We start from the raw sequence: 18863 nt of genomic DNA on the forward strand, positions 1-18863 counted from the left end.
TTGCTGTCATACTGAGATACTGAAGGTCCCCAGGAGCCTTGATATAGACATGTGTTTCATGTACATACCAGGATCCAGGAGAAAAAAAAGGACAATCTGAATGCACCATTTTGGATATCTTTCTTGGCTCAACACTAACAACTTTAGTGTAGACTAATATCTGAATGTCATGGCTACCACGAAGATAAGAACAATTGCTTTCTTTGGCTCTGATCATCGATTTCAATTGTCTATTTCACAAGACACTGGAGGACAATAAATAATCTTAGAGGCCAGGTAAAAGCTTTGGAATGAGAATTTGAAAAGTCTATTGATAAAACATCTACAGAGGATACCTGCCATCAGGCATATACAGTGTTTGCCTGATTTTACATGGTAAGGATGAATATCCAAAGCCTTCAGATTTTAAAACGCATTTAAATCTATATTGGCCTGTCTGGATTCACAAAACAGCCAAGACAAAGCAGCAGGGTAGAAATGATTTCTTTAAAGGAAAAAAAAGTCAATAGCTAAGATTTGGCAACTCAAAAAAACATAAAGAGAAGTGAAGTTGCAGGAGGAGCTTCATGGATTATTTCATCTCAGAATATATTTTTGTTTTATTTAAATGATCCCATTAAATTGTAAAGGCTGAGATTAATGGCGTGTTAATAAATATTCAGAAATATCTAGTTCCAGCCACTCCTTTGGAACATGTAAAATACTAGATGCAATATACTTTTCTAGCATGTTCTCAATCCTTTGAACAGAAAGTTTATTTCTACATCAGAAATTAAACAGTGGTTATAAAGAACACCAACTTTACAATGTAAAAATGGAAAAGCAACAGGAGTTCCTTTCAGCAATAACTTCACATTTGAAACTGGGGCCGAGAGCATAGATTGATATAAGTACAGTATACTGTACTTTAACTTCCTCAATGCTTGAGTTTCTTAAATTCACACTTCATGATGGTACAAAGTGTCCATAATACATCTAAAACCTAATTTACTTTGTTAACACTCCTCTGGGTTTACATCTCACTGTCAATTTTGTAAATAATTTACAATTGCTTATAATAACATACCGTCAAAAGCAAGATTTAGTATACCACTTATGATGGTATAAAACTGTTAATAACAAATTCTAACTAATTTCTGTGTGCCAGTTTTAATTTGTTAAAGGATCTCTCTACACTTAATTGTGTAGGAAGGTGCATCAAAGAACCATCTCCCAAAAATATAAGTCCCAAAGCAGGATCTTGCAAACAGAGATGCTATAGTGACACTTAGTTTTCCAGATCTATTCTTCATAATTGTGAAAATGAATGTCTTCAGACAAATGAAAGATGAAAAGTGAGGGGATCCATAAGAAAATAGAATGTTCCTTTAGCAGCTGAAAATTGATCAGCACACAAACAGGCCTTTACACAAAACGTGCGGCTTAAAATACTTGTGTAGGTACAGATTTTATTAATCTTACCACACAGTGTTGGAAAATCTCCCTGACCTTCTGAGTATGTAACATGAAAAAATATTAAGGCCCGAAGTGTCAGCCCTCTCCGCCACAACTCATAACAGTCTGCACCAAATATTCTCAGGGCAGCAAAAAATGCTAATCAGACCTTCTGCTGACCTTTCTAAAGCCTTGTGAAATGTCTGGGAAGAGTCCCATAGCATGAGTGAAACAAGGACTCTTGCAAAATGCCCATTTTACAGAGGCTTCATTGGTCTTCCTTGGTTTGCAGCAACACCCTGAAAAGATTACAGTTTGGAAGGCTTTTTTTTAATGACACGTGTGACTTCATCTCAGACTCCGTTTCCCTGTGAACAGAAGCTGCAGAGCGGGCTGATCTTCTCAAGCAGCTGAAATATGTCATGAATATGAGTGCATCGCCTCCTGGAGGAGGAATAAATATGACAGCGAGTTCTGTCAAATGAACAAGACAAGAAGACATGCAAAGCCGCCAAGCCCATGTAATTTAGAGACACCGCCTGTCTGACAGAATGGGTGTATGTGGGTGATTTGTCTGTGTGTGTGTCTTTGCATCTCAGACCACAAGAATGCAGATATATCCTCCAATAAAGTTAAAGTACCACTTTAGAGATGAAGCTTACAAAGTTCAAACCATTCCATCACTGAGTGACACAGGCAGCATTCACACTCTGAAAAACACAATCTCACCATTAAAAGATGATCCTTGGCATTATGATCTCCTTGCTGTAAGTTCTATTCTCACATACTGTACCTGACGTAAGCATTTGGGAAGTGAACTGTAGTGAGTTACTGTTAGACTTACCTACACCGATGACACTAATTATATTTCCAAGTACTGGCAAGGTAGATTAACACAGCTGGACACAAATTGCTATTTACTTTATAGTCAGTACAGTTTATAAAAACTTCTGATTTTAACTGTTAGTAGGGTTTTATATTGGGCTCCACTTAGAAAAGCGATTTGTATTACTTACATTTTCCATTTTTGCCACTACCACATTACTCTGAGACCAGTTTTCATTAATAATATTTCTTTAGAAATGTAGTAGGAATATGCAAAAACACAGCGATTTAAATTGTACTCTCTTGCAATAAACAAGATTTTAGGATCCAGAGACTACAGTATACACTAAAACTTTCATTTAAAGCTAAGAGTTGAAAAGAAACTGCACAGGACTTCAGAGAACAGGTATCGCACATCACAGTAGGCGTCGGTTGCCTTGGCAATGCATTACTGTCAGGAGTGTTCTGCTCACATTCTACAAATTACAGGATGTAAAACGGACCAAGCTTGAGAGCGAGTTTATAAAACACTCAAGTGACTTCATTAAAACTAATATTTTGTTCAAGTGAGTTCATAATACCACAGATGAACTGAAATGAGTCGCTCAAGAGGCCAATTCAGTAAAGGTCTAAATCATCTCTCCCATTTGAGAGGTGTCACTTGCTCATTTCAGGTGTAAAGATTTAGCGGCTGACACAACACATCAGAACTGAGGACACTACTATAGAATCAGTACCCTTTTTGACAAAGTTGTGGCAGCTTTTTTCAAGGCTTTCTGGAGTCTCACAGGTAGATCGAACTGATTAGGGGGACATGTCACATTAAATAAAATACTTGGTAATTTGTTTATCTGTATTAGGGAGTGTGAGGATTTACATAGACATTTTCAGATGGATCAGTCAAAGACAATCAACAGGGTTCAGTGACTGGCCAAGCCATAAGGAGATGGCATGACATTTACATGCACATACAACTAGGACCAATGGAATTTACTGCTGTAAAGCTGGCATTCATTTCTTTAAAAAAAGTTCTGAATCCATCAGACACTTTTTGCATTTTCATTATTCTATAATTTTCATTATAGACTGACTACAACCGTTTTCATGTAACTCCTTTGTGGAAACAAAACCCCACAGAGTTTTGAATGATGAATATTTCAATTTATTTCTTGAAAAAGTGACAATCCTATCTGGAACCCAATTCGGAGCCTTTAAAACCACCCCAAAGGAATGCTGTAATCTTTTCCTGCTGTGTGAGCCGCTGTATCTGAGAAACAATGTCAGGCAGTGCTCAGAACAAGAATAATTTTCATTTGTTTTCACAGTGAGTTTTCATTTCTAAGTATTTAAATTGCAGATTCCTTTAAAGTTGTATAATAGATTTTTTTTACACACACAACATTACAATAGACTGCCAAAACAACTGCAGAAAATAGGAGCTCGCTGCTCACCCAATCTCCTGCCCCACCTAAGTAATACCAATGTCACTAGTGTGATGAGAGACAAGTCAAGCTGCTGGACCTACTAGATAAATTACAGGCTTTATTTATCCATCGCTAAAACACAGAGTGCAAAGTGCAGTAGCTTTGTGTGCATGTCCCGAGGTTCGTTAAAGATTTAGTTCATTCTTCAGTACTCACTTGCAACCCCTGAAGCCAGTCCATACAGAAGTCCTCCTTCTGCCTGTGGCTCGAAGATTTGAGTAGTTGGAGGTGGACACTTCTCTTGCCGGATGAAGTTGTAGAGCAAAGTCTTCACCAGTCTACTGGTGAGTGGTAAACTGTGAATAAACAAATGCAATCAGAGATGCAATGCACTTTACCATGGGTTAAAATAGCACTTACAAAGTTCCGACGTACAGAAACATTGCAATATTTGAAATGCCAGCAAGGTGAACTGGATTGGGCTTTAAAATAAACCAATTACTGTATGTGCACTTTGGACTCAGATTAACATATTTCTTGTCTGTTTATTTCTAATTTATCTTATATTAATATTTTTTTACCACAAGCAAGAATGAAGCAAGAGCATAAATTTATAGCTACTCCCTGAAGCACATTAAAACAAACTCTCATAGGCAGAATTTTAGCTTTTACTTAAAAGTTTCCAACAACAATACTAAGCTAGTCACAGTCATTTTTTTAAAAAACATGCTGTTTCATATTTCAAAATATTGCAATGCACAAAACAAACCAATTCTTTTGATTTTACCATTCAGAACTACCCTGATTTTCACAGACTGTAGAATTGTCTAGAAAAGGTGGTTTAAAATGTGTATGCTGTATGCTCTGTGTCAATGTCATAACTGAAAGCCAGATCAAAGAAAACAAGAAAAAAAAGTGATAAACTTTTTCGGCCTTCTCTGTGGCAGGCCATGCTCCAACTCTGGTCAAATTTGCCATATTCTCAAAAAAAAAAGTTGTAAGCCCACATCAGGTATAATAAGTCACTAGTCTATAGGGCACAAGCTACAAGGCTTTGGGCTAAGTATATCCTGTCTATTTTAAACAAACAGATCCTCCAGTCACTCTTTGGCTTTTGGGAGATGTCTATGGCTGGGGCAAGCAAGCATCCTGGTAAGGGTTTGTAGTAGAAGCCCTGTCCTTTTATCAGAACAAAGTACAAATACTGCAAAAGATTTAGAAAATAGCTGCCAAAATTGTGGAAATTATCAGCACGTGGAAAGAAAAAAAATGTTGTTTTAGAAAGTGGTGAGGGACTCTTCAAAAGATTTCAGCATTTATTAGTTGGTCATAATAATGATCACTTTTATTTTAAATCACAGTTATTTCGTGTTGAATTCTCATTTGGAACTAGTGCCCTTGTAAAGCACTGAAATTGATCAACTAAACATAATTCACATACTTTATCAAAAAATCACTATGTAGCACTCTTAACATATCACATTTCAGTACGCCTTTGTGATTATTAAACATATACTTTGTTTTTTTGTGCCTATTTCTTTATGAGGACATTGGGTGAATTTTTAAGATTCTCCCAGAAAGGGAAATTGCTAATGTTGCTCTGTAACAGAGATATCAATGTCTAGTGAGCTTTCAAAAACAATCCAATTTCAGCTATTTCCAAAATCTAAAATAACAAATTCCTAAAACATGCAAAACAGCCGTACTAAAAAAACATGGTAAATACCATATTTTAATCAAGGTGTATCACCTTGAGAATGTCTTTTTGGCAGAATCACCGCTGCCTTTCCATAGCAGCTGTCATAACTTAACCCTTTTCATTCAAAGAGATTTCTTAGATTTCTCAAGTCTGTCTTGTAAGATTACTTTTGAAAACAACAATACTGTTAAAATACTGGTCTTCTTTTCCAAGTTGGTAAAAAATATCTAGTTGGTCTGATATTACATTAGCAGTCTCCTTATCTACTATTTTAAGCGGCTGTTGCAGAATTTCCCCATAATCTTTTTCCTCACATTGTCTTACCATATCTGCACAACACTCAAGATGAAAAATAAAATATTTGTTAAACTGATTTCCAAGTCATCTCATTTTTTAATACTGCATGCCAACAAGGTTAACGTTTTGACTCGTATATAGTATTTTACAATATGATTACTATACAATTCAAATACTGTTTACATGTCTCTATATATTAACTAAAAACCAGTAATACCGCAATATGATTTTGTATAGATAATAGTATACATGATTAACATTCCAACAGTTTTGGCACAACAGAAGTAACTCCATACTAAGGAGAGTTAAAGAGATATGCATTAATCTCAAAATCTCTATTTTTTCAGTACAATAATAAATACATTTATGGAAGCATTTCAGAATGTGTGGGAACGTTATTTTGTATGTCAGTAACATGCACATCAATATGTCATGCAGATTATATGCAATGGCCTCCTCTGGCAGGAACAGTTTTGGGGTATAATGAAGCACAGAATTCAATGGTGAGGTTACTGTCTGAAACCGGAACTCGAGAAAAACAAATGATCCCACTCACCAACGACCTTGCATCAGGTACTTGTAAATGAGACTATCCCTCAATACTTCCTTGTGAAACAGCTGAGAAGAAAGTAGGACCAGGACAGTGGTCACTGCTTCAAACAGGATGCTGTAGGTGATGTCCCTAGAGAAAAAAAAAGATGTCAATTCAATCAGCTCAAAGTTCAATGACGTTCTCTGGTTTACATTAGTACAGCGGATGTATGTTAGAAAGCCTCGATCTGAATAACAGAAAATGACAGAATTTACCAGAGCAATGGAATTTTACCCCACAGTGGACCACGAATGATGGGACTTGTTTATAAGGGAAAAGAAAAAGCACAGAAATAAGAAAAAAACTTGAGAAAGAAAGCAAGAATCAATTCAAGCAAGAAAAGTCTTGACTTCCACTAAGGTTTCAGGATATAGTTTTCAAGATTAAAGTATACTATATAAATAAAGAAGTACACAGTTCTTTTATTTCAGAAGGACCAAAAACGAAAGTAAAACAAAATAAGGACAACAGTTTTACTGACAGTGGCGCAGGTAAGACCTCAGATCTCAACCTCCAGGTTGACAAAAAATGAATACATGCGAGATGAAAGCTTCAAAATGTCAACACTGAAATTATGAAAAGGGACGGTAAACAATTAGTCAGTTTGAGTTCTTTCTGAAAAAAAAAAATGTTTTCAGGATGTTCCTAACTAGACCAAAAGTGCTTTTCCTTTTTGGGGGGTCACAAATGACGCAGGCAAGTACACTTGAAAACAACAGATCGAACTCGTATGAAAAGTGTGGCAGTGTGATCATTATAAGCACAATGAAAAACACTGAAGGAAGAGAAACGGAATCAGGTTGCTTAAAAAAAAACAAAACAAAACAGGAATCCTAATCTATTGTTTAAATTTGAAGGGCTTAAATTGAGTAATGCATAGTGTTTCCCTTCAGAGCAACAGTTCACAGGAGATTACAGTGATGTGAGAAGGTATTTAACCACCTGTCAGTCCTCCCTCCTTGATGCTCTTACTGTACAGTTACCAAGGCCGGTGTGGCATGGTCTGTGGATCACCCTAGACTGGCAGCTTGGCGCCAAGCCCGTAATCTTCCATTCTGACATTCAAGAGAAAGGGGTTGGGAGGTGAACTAAGACCATTACATTCAAGCCAGAGGGCAGCGAAATGCAGACAGGTCTCCCCAGACTAGACAAATCACCCACGCATTGATCTGTGCCGGTTATCTTTACCGTAAAAATTAGTGGCACTGCTTGACAAAAGAGGAGAAAAAAGACCACAGAACTCTCCTTTCAGCAGTCTATCGTCAGAAAGGAAGACTGGCAGTCTGATGGAATCAGAATCAATACACTGAGTATTGAGGAGCCTGAGAGCTCACATTGAGCTTGAAGGGTGTAATTAATTACACTTCAGCAGGATCCTGACATGGGGCTGGCGTCAGCCCGCAGCTCTGCATTGTTTCTGGGCTACAGGCACTCTTCAACGTGCCAGATTGTTTTCTGACCTGCGACCTGCCGTCCTATTATCAACATTTACATTGGCTGGTGTTCCCCTGGAGCAGGCAGTGAGTCAGACGACACACAGTAACCTCTGAGTGTCTGAGAGATAGGGGAGAGAGCTGGAGGAAGCTGGAATTCGGAGCTGCTGTAAAATTGATCTCTCTTTCCCTGCTGTTTCATTCTCTCTGGTTCACACCACCTTGATGACGACTCTCCCATGTAGTAAAAACTCATTATACTCGGTATCACATTTCAGCTTTAAAAGTAAACACATTCAAATTACACTGGTTTATATTGAATCCATATCTGGATGTTATGACACCTTTAACAAACACTCAAGAGCTTTTAACAATGTGGGAAGACAGAACACACTTTCTTACTAGAATGCTGCCTGACGAAAAAAACTTTTTGGCGTCAATGTTACCATTCAATATACATGTAGTAAAACAGGGCTTCACATCTTGTGCACAATTTAAAGTTTATGTCAACCAAGCAACATTAAGAGTTGGTTCGAGTGTGGTTTTAACTTCGGATTCACAATGGAGAAATCATCTGTTATCAATCTTCATTTTTACCATGGAAAAACAAATAGTACACTGCACTTACGCAACTGTAACAGAGCACATTCGCCACATGTGCTTGTTACAGTGATGTAAGCCCTTAGGACAACCAATCACACTGAAAACTCGCACAACAGGGGGCCACCCTTTTGGCAGAGCAGACCTGGCCACTGTTGGAGGGTGCTGTTTGCCTGGGGTTGGGAGTATGACTGAAAGACAGTGATCAAATTGCAGCAAGGAATAAGATGAATGCACCAAGTAGTGGTGCACCAAGTAAAAGTACTTCAATATATAAAATGAAGTGATGCGTAAACCACACACACTCCAGCCCAGGTCAGGATTAGAAAAACGTATATCCAATTTACAAAGTGAACTTGACACTTTCCTCAATGATTTTATAACTTGCCATTTATTTAGCACTAAATGCTTCATAACCCTCCCCTAAAAATAATGTATTACAGCAAGAGCACCTGCTCAAGACAAATCTGTGGCAACTCTTATAGATGATGAACATTCACAAATGGGCAAAGCAGTAAGCCGAACTTTCCTCAGTCTCGCACTGTTTTGCTCTTTTTATCTCACCGAACCTTTAAAATTCCACTTGTATATTTATGCTTGAGAAACGTGCGGCTTTAGTTTCCACGCCTCAGTGCCTGCCAACAAAGGTATCAGATTGAAATGTTGTTCCCGTCCCAGCAATGCCTATTGTTCGTTCCTTCCTTTTTATTTCATCGGCTATCACGTTCATTTTCCTACCCTGTGCTGCTATTTGGCACTGGCACCTTTCGCTTTCTAACATGATTAACTATTTTTACCAGGATTTGTTCGTCTTTCCCCGTGGTTTTTACGGTCTTTCTTACATTCTTGAATCAGTCAAGGGGAAGTTTTGGTCTCCTTGGCACAGCTGACTCTTCCTCACTTCCTACACCCATGACATTATTGACCACCTTCAGAGCCTCAGAATTTCATTACTTGTAAAACATTAATTTACACAGAATTGGTCACAATGGTGTGCTATGCAATCAGCATTTCCTTTTTGTTTTCATTTTTATTTCTTCTTTCATTTTCATCTATACCTATGAATGAATGCATCAATTTCCCTCTCAACTAGACTCACCAGTGTGACCCAGCCAAGGTGAGATGAAGGACAGTACACTGTTTTTGGATACTGTCCAGGACACTGCCTGCTGAGCACATCCACACTAGTGGGTTGTTGCACCTTGAACTCAAGAACATAAGCTACAGGGAGTTTAAAGTCACCTGTATGACACAGCCTTAAGTTCTAATAATACTGTCAACAAATGATATACAGTATACAGCATATGCTTTTATTAAAGTACCTTAAACCCCTTTAAAATTATAATTAACAATGCACAGCACACAAAATACAATACAGCTAAAATACTTTGCCTTTTAAAAAATTATGAGGTGCAAACATAAAAATTAAATGCTGACTGAAATGTTCCAACATAGATCAACAGTACTATATGCCTTTTAGACAGAAAAACTGATGTGCAAAAACTATTTTCTTGGAGCATTTGAACGGGCATGCAGGTAAGTTTTTTTGCTGTGTATTACATTACTCATGAACGTGAAAGTATTTCAAGAAGCAAAGTCAATGTATAAAAGGATGTTTTAATACATGACTTTAAATCCCATACTACAGACCAATACATAGTTTTTGATACATTGTGCTTTAAAAAAAAACTTAGACTAGTCAAACCATGCTTACATTAAATTATGAATAAAACCTGAAAATATGTATTGCTCTTACAATTAATTCAAAGACTGTTCAAATGTGGCGTTTCATTAGTTGAAAAGTGTAAATTGTACAGTTAAATTTAAGTGTTCCACGGCACTATGCTTGTGGGATTTACAAAATGGGCCGTGCTTAAGATCTGCTGTCTTTTTTTACCTGCTTTTTTTAGTGAAAGAAAACTTGGTCCACTCTCACCACTGAGCAGCATTTCCACGACAAGGAGGCCAGTTATTGTTCGCCATATCTGCAGTTTCATCCGCTTGTAAAGCTGATGTCACTCCCAGTCGGGCCAGAAAACATACTGCTAATCGCAGCCCTCGAAATCGCACAGGAAGCAGGTTTAAATGTCGTCCTTCCTGTGCAGCGATCAGGATGGCGAAAGGTTATGCAGAAGGCTGGGAAATGGGACTGAGGGGACTGCCCTCACAGGTCCCATCTTGACAGTCTGTCATGGTCAGAGGTTTGATGAGAAGAGGATATGAAGAACGGTTTTTCAGACACCCAGAATCCATGTTTGCCACCCTGGATTCAAATCCAACCATGACAGAAAACGGGCAGCCTTCCATTTCTTGGCAAAACAGCAACCAAAAGCTTAGCACTGGACGGCACTGGATGTCACAGCAAACCGGCAAAGCGTTTATAGAAGGAGCAAGTTTGTTTTATGAGATAATAATGTAGAGGTCACTTAAAAGGTGTTTTATGTGTCAAACGATGGAGCAATTTACTCCAGAATACACTTAAGCAATCAAATTAAGCACCTTTAAAGATTACAAATTTAAAAATTTAGAAAAAAAAACAGAAAAGAAAAATGACAATCTGTGACGACCACAACAAAAGGTACTGTAACTTCCAGGCTCTGCTTGCCGAAGTCTCATGGCACAGAAAAGGGAAGGAAATAACAGAACCGGCCGAGATCAGACTCCTGAAGTGACCTCAGGGTAATTTTTTATTTCCAAAAGAATCTCAGTACTTTCCGAGTAGGACAAGGAAACATTTCACCGACTTTAAACTTTCACCAACAGACCAGCTCTTCCTGACCCATTTTTGTGGTCCAGGATGGAACATGCCACACAGATTTACTGAACGTTCAATTTGATGGTGAAAGCCATGCAAAACTACCTGTTCTGAAGGAAAAAAAGACAGTTTTAATGATCAAATCACCCCTGCCATCATGATTAAAGGATCAGGTCAATGGCTGTGGAAAAAAGATGTGGGTTGAAGGGGCATTCATTTGGACGTGATTGCAAATAGTGAACAAAATACTCTGATATATACAAAATATTTTGAAAAATTAAAGGTAAAATCAGTACTGTGGCAAAATACGGACAATAAATAACCATAACACAGTGTGGGAGTTAAAACCAAGACCTTCCAAAAAAATCTAATTTTAAACATGAGTAAGAGGTACTATAACCATCAATAGGAAGTGCCACACAATGCCAAGTCAGAAGTGCAGCTGATGTTTTAAAATGTAAAAGTGAAGGACGAAGCTTGCCTTGTGTCTAATTATGCACTTCTGATAATTTCCTCTGTCAGAATGAATTACATGGGCCCTATCTGATAAAGAAGTTGTGCAAGTGTACAAAGATCAGACCTGAGCTGAGGGACTCTTCCACGAAAACAATCAACGGTCTCTTTTGGGGGCATTTCCTGAAATTTGGCTCTTAGTCAAATGTCACAAGCTTGACATATCTTCTCCAAGTACCCCGGGTTTCTAAAATACTCACAGCAAAATGATCCCACATTGCGTTGGGAACTTTTACCTTCAAAGGACCATGTGTGACCAGCTCTCTCCCAAAATATCAGCATTATCCTGTCCCTGTCATGAGCAGAGCAGCCGCAGGGGTGTGTCCAGCGCACCACTGTTAAAAACTGCTGATGACATACAGGGACCCACATCAGATAACCTTTGTATCATAGCATTGAGACCCTGGAACAATGGCCATTTCAAAACTGCATGTAGATCTTTGTAAGGTTCCACTTACAAAAACCTTTCAAACAATCTGTTTCCTAGGGATAATGTAAAAAGATAAAGGCATTCTGATTCCAATACCAAAGCAACAACGTGCTAAGGACCCTGTTTAAGTATTGCTGTTGCCTCTATGAAAAGTCTTTGCCCAGATCATCACCTGCATAGGTGTATTAGTTTCATGAAAAATAAAATCTACAATGCCCTTTGACCTATGAGTGCCCCTGAATAGTTAGTTATATTCGGTCAGTCTTCTGTAGAATACATGCAAAAGTGGTTGCTTTCAAACTGCTGTGTAGCAGGGCGGCTAAAAATTCATTATCCAGCTGTCAACCTCTGAGTGATTTTTAAATGCATTTTCCCGTTAAATTAACCATATGGCTTTCAGACTACTAGGTGTGCTCATAATGAAAATGACTTCCTGTTACGTTCGATCTACTAACAGATTTAATGGCCCCACAAGGAGGACTCAGAATGAAATGATCCAAAATGACTTGAAAGCCCTTGTGGGACACAAGGTAAGAAAACTTTAATGGACTTACAAATAAGGATTTTGAAGGACCGATGATAAAATAACTGGTTTTGTAATCCTGAACGGCATAAATTCTACAAAAGGTCTACCTGTTTGTATAGAAACAATTATAAGGCAGTGGATTATAAGGCAAATAACACTTTTAAGTCCTCTCAATCACTGAGCAATGAGATACATCTGAAATATAACAACACTCTCCCCAACAAAAGGGTTTGTATCTCAGTAAAGTCTTTATCAATCACCTTTTATATTTAGTCTTATTCCATATGTGATCTCTGTCTTCCATCACACAAAATATCTTTAAATAAATAGAATAATTCTTATTCACTGACTTTCTGAACCTGTGGCAGGCGGGTTTCAGTGCAATTGGAACCCCTGCCCTTTTCATCAGCTTTTCATTGCCCCTGCCAAAAATATCCATCTAATGCATGGTGATGAGAGCAAAGGAAAATAAAATCCTTACTGGCACGAAAGCCCTGCTGGGGAAAGAGTGGAAGTCAATAATGGAAAACCACCTTCAAAAACAGACAAAACCTGTACTTCCATTTCTCAGGTGAGCAAAAAGTACACCTCGACATACTTTCCAAATAATTACCAAAACAGTGGCTAGTATGTGACATTATTTCTAATCATTTTATGCCTAAAAAAGGTATATAATTCTGAGGAAACAATAGACTGAGATCAGGAAAACACTCCCAATGTGAACTTCTTTGGGAAAAAAAAAGGAATTCCACTTCCTAAAAAATAAAATTAGCGAATCTCATTACAGGATATGTCACTGCTATTTTCCTGTAATATGACAGCACTGTTTACTTCTAGACTGTGTGTTTGCAGTGTGCACCGAACACTAGTTGGAAAATCCATACAAGATTTAGCACAACAGATACAATGTTGCGCCCCAAATTAATGCGGCAGCTCACATGGGAGCTGTGAGCTGTGTATCCCAGAGATGGTCATCTCTTCTGTGTCCATGCTTCAGTTGGGGAACTGTTTCATGATTGAAGAAGATCTTTACAAGGTGACCAGATGAAATCTCGGAAGTGAAGGAATTGGGTACACTATATTTACTTTTACCTACTGACGTGTCAAACATACAGGGAACCTATCAACTTTACAAGGACTTGGAAGCATTTACCTGGAAAGGGCACTGTTTTTTGTATTAAAGAACATATGGTAATCAAGAACACTGAGTAATCGCAAATAATATAGGTGGATTGCTTAAAAATTACTTATCTGTTCTTGACATTTAATTACACTTCTGCTAATCTACAAAATAGATCCAGAAATATTTTGTTTAGTATCATCTCGAAAATTTAATCTATTGACACTTATTGTCCCATCCCAAGGCACATTCAGAATAAGGTGTGCTAGGGAAATCTAAACACTGTCTCATCCCATTTTTCCAAACATTATTCCTTGAATGTAAAAGAAGTCACAAAAAAAACGTACTTCTCTTAATTTCCCATGTGCTTTGTTTCGTTCAAATGTTTGACCACGTTATTCAAAAATCTCCACTTAGGACCATATTGCTCTTGCAATATCTCAACAACATTTAATATATTAACAATTCCAATAAGAATGCAACAGAGCTGTATTTTGGCAGGTACAAATATAACAACTTTACCATTTACTATAAATTGAAGTCATAATACATGTGCAGACAGAACAGAAGGTAGTTCTCATATGTTGCAATGAAGCATTTTAATAAAAATTATGTGCTACACGGAAATGCTGTCATCATGGTACAATACTAAATGGCAAAATACCATTCCCAAGGCCATATGAGGCTGAAAAGGCGGCTAGTCATTAAAGCGATTTGCATGCCACTACTCACTCATCACATAGGTGACTGGATTTTCTGAAGTAATGCCAGTTTCTTATGAACCTTTTAATTCTCCACAGGAATAATAATTCTAAAAAAAACATATCACATGTTGAAGCTGGGTCAAGCGATTAGCTAATAGTGGCAGGGAGATGCACACAGACATTAGCAAACAATTTGTCTAAGCACCTCCCCAAGGGTTATGGTTGGAATTAGTCAGCCAGAGGTCTCCTTGCTCCTGTACTGTAAGTCCCAAGGTGGAGACAGACTTGATGTTAGTATGAAAAATGACTATTAGCTCCACTATTGGGAAAAAAAATTAACTATGGAGGTTGCAGACTGATGGGTCTTCATCCCCATTCTCCCCATACTGTACAGGAGTCATTTCTGGGAGCCGAGACAAAGAGAAATGATTGGGAATTCCAAACTGAGTGGATACAAAATGGAAAAATCCAACACAAATGTAGCAAAGCAGCAGCCCTATGTCTAGCCACAGACCACTACAGAGGACTTAATAGTCACTGACCTTGACAGTCTTTAAACAGCAGCATTTATCCATTTCCTACGAAGCAACTTCCCAAAAAATGCATCAGTGAGCATTAGTGGCTACAAAACTGAGCTTGGCAGCTCTTGATGTAGAAACCAAACAACCCTTGCAGATGAAAGGAAGACAGATTTGCCTGACATGGAAGGATACTCACAGCAAGGGCACTTCTATGATAAGATGAACCAGGTTACACATCATCTCCTCCAGCAGGTCCTCTTTCTCAGAAGCTATGGAACAAAGAAAGAGAATTGTTTCATCACTGTGCCCACAGATCGTTACAATTAAGCATCTAAAAAACTATTGCTCCACCACAAACATACCAGTGCATTGCATTGGTTTTGACTGTAAGCAGGTTTACCCTCTAAGGCACAGAACATAAAAAGAAACTCAGTCCCAGCAAAGACATAAGGGGTTATGGAACTTGTAATGGTCTGAGAATCAAAGAGTTTAGTTGCTGAGGAGGCCAGGAATGGCAAGAGCTCTTTAAGGGGATTTCTATGTAACCAGTATTAATGCTGAATATCTTGTATTGCTGATCTAAATTTAAAAAGAAATGTGTATTTGAAGCCTCATAATCTTAAGGAGACCAGGTCACCAGAACTGGCAGTAAAATTCCTATTAAAAATGTAGAGCAAGGGAGCCTCATGCTAAGCTAATTGCAAGGGTTGAATTTCAAAGTTTTGTCTACTCATCTTCATATCTACTATACTTTAAACAGACAGTAGGAAACCAGCTGTTCACAATAAACGTTTGAAAAAAAACAATGGACAATATTAATGCAATTATTCCTTTCTATTCCAGATCCACAATTTGACTGCTGTTTCCATTTTATTGCCGTCTCCAGAAATCACAGAAAGCGTCTTCATACTGCTCCACGTATAATTTCCAATTGGTACAGAGACAGAGACAGAGAAAACAGCATTCATTCCTAACCTGCCATTCATCCTGAAAACACAGGGAACTGAGTCTCTTATAAAGTCTACTTTAAAGCAGAACAGCACCAAGGGCTTACTGAGCTCAGACATGGTTATTCCAACAGACAAACACAAAACTATTTTTCTTCAAAAGATGGTAAAGTAATCTGCCTTTCTGTATAAGGTATGGTATGCCTGAAATATTGAGAAGAACATAAAACTCTGCTCTCTTTTAGAAATTAACAAATTGAAAGACTAAGGGACAGACTGACAGAAAAATACAATCTCAAGCCAGGCTTGTGTTTCCCGCATCTCCTCAAATATCGAGTCCGTTCCAAGAGCGCACAAGGCGTACTGTCATGACATCGTTTCTCATTAAAGAGCAGGTCTCAGGAGAAAGAGCTACAGAAGGGCCAAAGTGGACGCTGACCCTGTGTTTCTTCACTTTGATGGACCTTGTTTGAATCAGTAACCTCACTCCAAACTCGCAACACTACAAAAAAAATAAAGATGAGCAGACACACGAGCTCACACACGTGCTCACACGCAGCAGCCCTGGGCACAAGCCAACTGTTGACTCATTCGCCAGGCTTGATCCCGACCGCTTCAGCCACAGAGCTGAGGAGAAGCAGCCAGCGAAAACAGAAACCTTCTTGTCGCCAGTTTTCAGTCTTTTGCTAAAGGTGCAATTTTATTGATGCCGGATGATGTTTGATCTCACAAGGAGAGGACGACCACTTCACTACTCTACTTTCTCAATGCTCCATACCAAAATCTCAAAAAAACTATTCCAATCGGTCATTCAATTATTCCATGTAGAAACTAAACCCCCATGTAAGCTATTCAGTTCAATGGCGCATATTTGATGTGATCAGTTGTTGAAAAAAACCCACCCAACAGCGATGTAGTGTTTTATTTTTTAAATAACAATTACTTATATGATTAAAAACTATACATCTCTACTTTACAAAACACCTTGCTCACATTTACTGAGGTTATTCCAATGTGTCCAACATAAACTGCAGCCTGGATAAGAAAAAATATTCTACAGCAATTACTAAAATAAGATAACTCTTTTCAAAATACATTTATCAGGTTATCAGGACTTCAGTTTCACATCTCACCCAAAGGACAACACATTTCTACAGCAGAGTGGTCCACTGATCCATGGATCCACCAAGCCAGCAGTAACCTGCTTTTCCTCAGGGGTTTCTCACCCTTGTACTGATCAGCCCCAGCCCTCCTTGGCTTCAAGCTCAGATCAGACTAGGATCACCAGTTTGCAATGCTGCTTCCTGCGATTATATACAAAGACCTTTTCACTTTATTTCTTAGCTGTTTTCCTGAAAATTCTGACAAAAAAAGAGTCTGCCATTTTAGAAAAACATGAGGTGTGGATTAGTTTGGCTCAATTCCCATGTTATTCTCAAAGTTAAGCCAAGAGCAGGTGCTTGGCAAAGAGAAAAACTGAGGAAGTTTCACCATTTTAAGTTCATACTGTATCTATGCTTCTACTATAAACTTTAATTAAATCTATTAGTTCTTAAGTGTGGATCCTATATATCCGAAGCACAAGCAGGTAAAAAATCTTTACCAGCTTAATTCTAGAGAAATCTAATGTTTAATATTTTTACCACAACAAAAATGCACATAAATGAATCAGTGAGATTGTATTTATCTGACCCACTGTAGTTTATATACTAAGGTTTGGGCAAAAACCTGTTGCAGTAATGTCTTTCAATCATTCTTCCAATGTGTCCATTATCCTCTCCTGAAAACTCTTCACTTCTATCAAAGTGTTTAGCCTATCATGCGCACTATGGGAAGCACTCTAGTTAGAGTGGTATTGGTTGAAAGAGATTTGCTGTTAACACAAGGCTTACCACACGTGCCTGGCTCCCTCTTCTGGTAGGAGAACTGTAAGTGCAGCTCCTCCTCTGTCATCTGGCTCATGAAAACCTTCAGCAAGCATCGGATCATGAACAGTGTATTGTGGGCTTGCCAGATAAAAAGCTGACTGGAAAAGTAAGAAGAAGGTGACAGCATTAGACTTACGACGAGCCAAAATACCTTTTGCACACATTCACATGCAATGAAACAGAAGAAAAAGAGTTAAGAAACTTGAGAGAACTAAGAACACTACTAACCTAAAATCAAGATCTAAAATTCAACCCAAGTATAAAAGTATAAATTGCAACTATAACATAAAACAATGTTTTATTATATGGCTGATTCTGTGGCATTATATCTTCAGAGATGGGGAGTATGGTATTAACTTGAAAAACGGACATAAATAACAGAAGGATACAAAACAGTATCCAGCTTAAGGAAGTGTTAGAGCACTAGTCAAACACTCATGTAGCTATAACACAAAGGTGTTTAGGTAATTCAATGTTATGATAACTATAAAAAATGTCCTTTGACCCTTCTTTAGTCCTGTCTTTTATGGTATTTGTACAATAAAACATATTAGTTGTCATATACTGGTTAGCAGGCCAAAGAGTCTCATTCAAACATCCCGTTTAGGGGAACAAAATCCCTTGATGCAGCAGTAAGGGGAATGCCCTGTGTTTTTTTTACAAATTTCAGGAAGGAAGGATGAATTCCAGTTTCTGACCTCACCAACGCACACACACTGATTACAGCCACACAGTCACCTCCCTGGTGTGTTAGTGTCTCCTGTAAAAGGAATCTAAGACAAGCCAATTACAAGGAAAACAAAATCTTTGCATGGAAGGTCACTGACCCACTTCTGCCTATGACTTCCACAGTTTCCACTCTGTTCAGAGGTAATAATGAACACCAGCATCGTAGAAGACTGTATTTTAATTGACATTAAACATCAACGACAGACCAGAAAAATTAAAGTAAATAATGCGTAATGAATGTAATGCTATTTAGTTGAATGCAATCTATACTGAAGTACCACAAACGTGCATCTATACATTATTAGGAACCGCTTTTATACTTAAAGGGTTGTGGGGACCTAACCTGGCAGGAACAGGACACAAGGCAGGTCCCCACTGCAGTGTAG

At 38.1% G+C, this 18863-nt stretch overlaps 1 protein-coding gene across 2 annotated transcripts in view; it reads right to left on the bottom strand.

Moving 5' to 3' along the window:
- Nucleotides 1-18863, bottom strand: part of dym (dymeclin) — a 150687-nt gene that overhangs the window by 111864 nt on the left and 19960 nt on the right. For both annotated transcript variants that reach the window (XM_069187013.1, XM_015339502.2), the window contains 4 exons: nucleotides 17713-17846; nucleotides 15070-15142; nucleotides 6236-6361; nucleotides 3900-4039 (listed from right to left, as the gene is read on the bottom strand). In XM_069187013.1, the coding sequence (XP_069043114.1) occupies nucleotides 3900-4039; nucleotides 6236-6361; nucleotides 15070-15142; nucleotides 17713-17846 (473 nt within the window). The remainder of the gene's footprint in view (nucleotides 1-3899; nucleotides 4040-6235; nucleotides 6362-15069; nucleotides 15143-17712; nucleotides 17847-18863) is intronic.

This window comes from Lepisosteus oculatus, chromosome 3 (assembly GCF_040954835.1).
Source record: "Lepisosteus oculatus isolate fLepOcu1 chromosome 3, fLepOcu1.hap2, whole genome shotgun sequence".
NCBI lineage: Eukaryota > Metazoa > Chordata > Actinopteri > Semionotiformes > Lepisosteidae > Lepisosteus > Lepisosteus oculatus.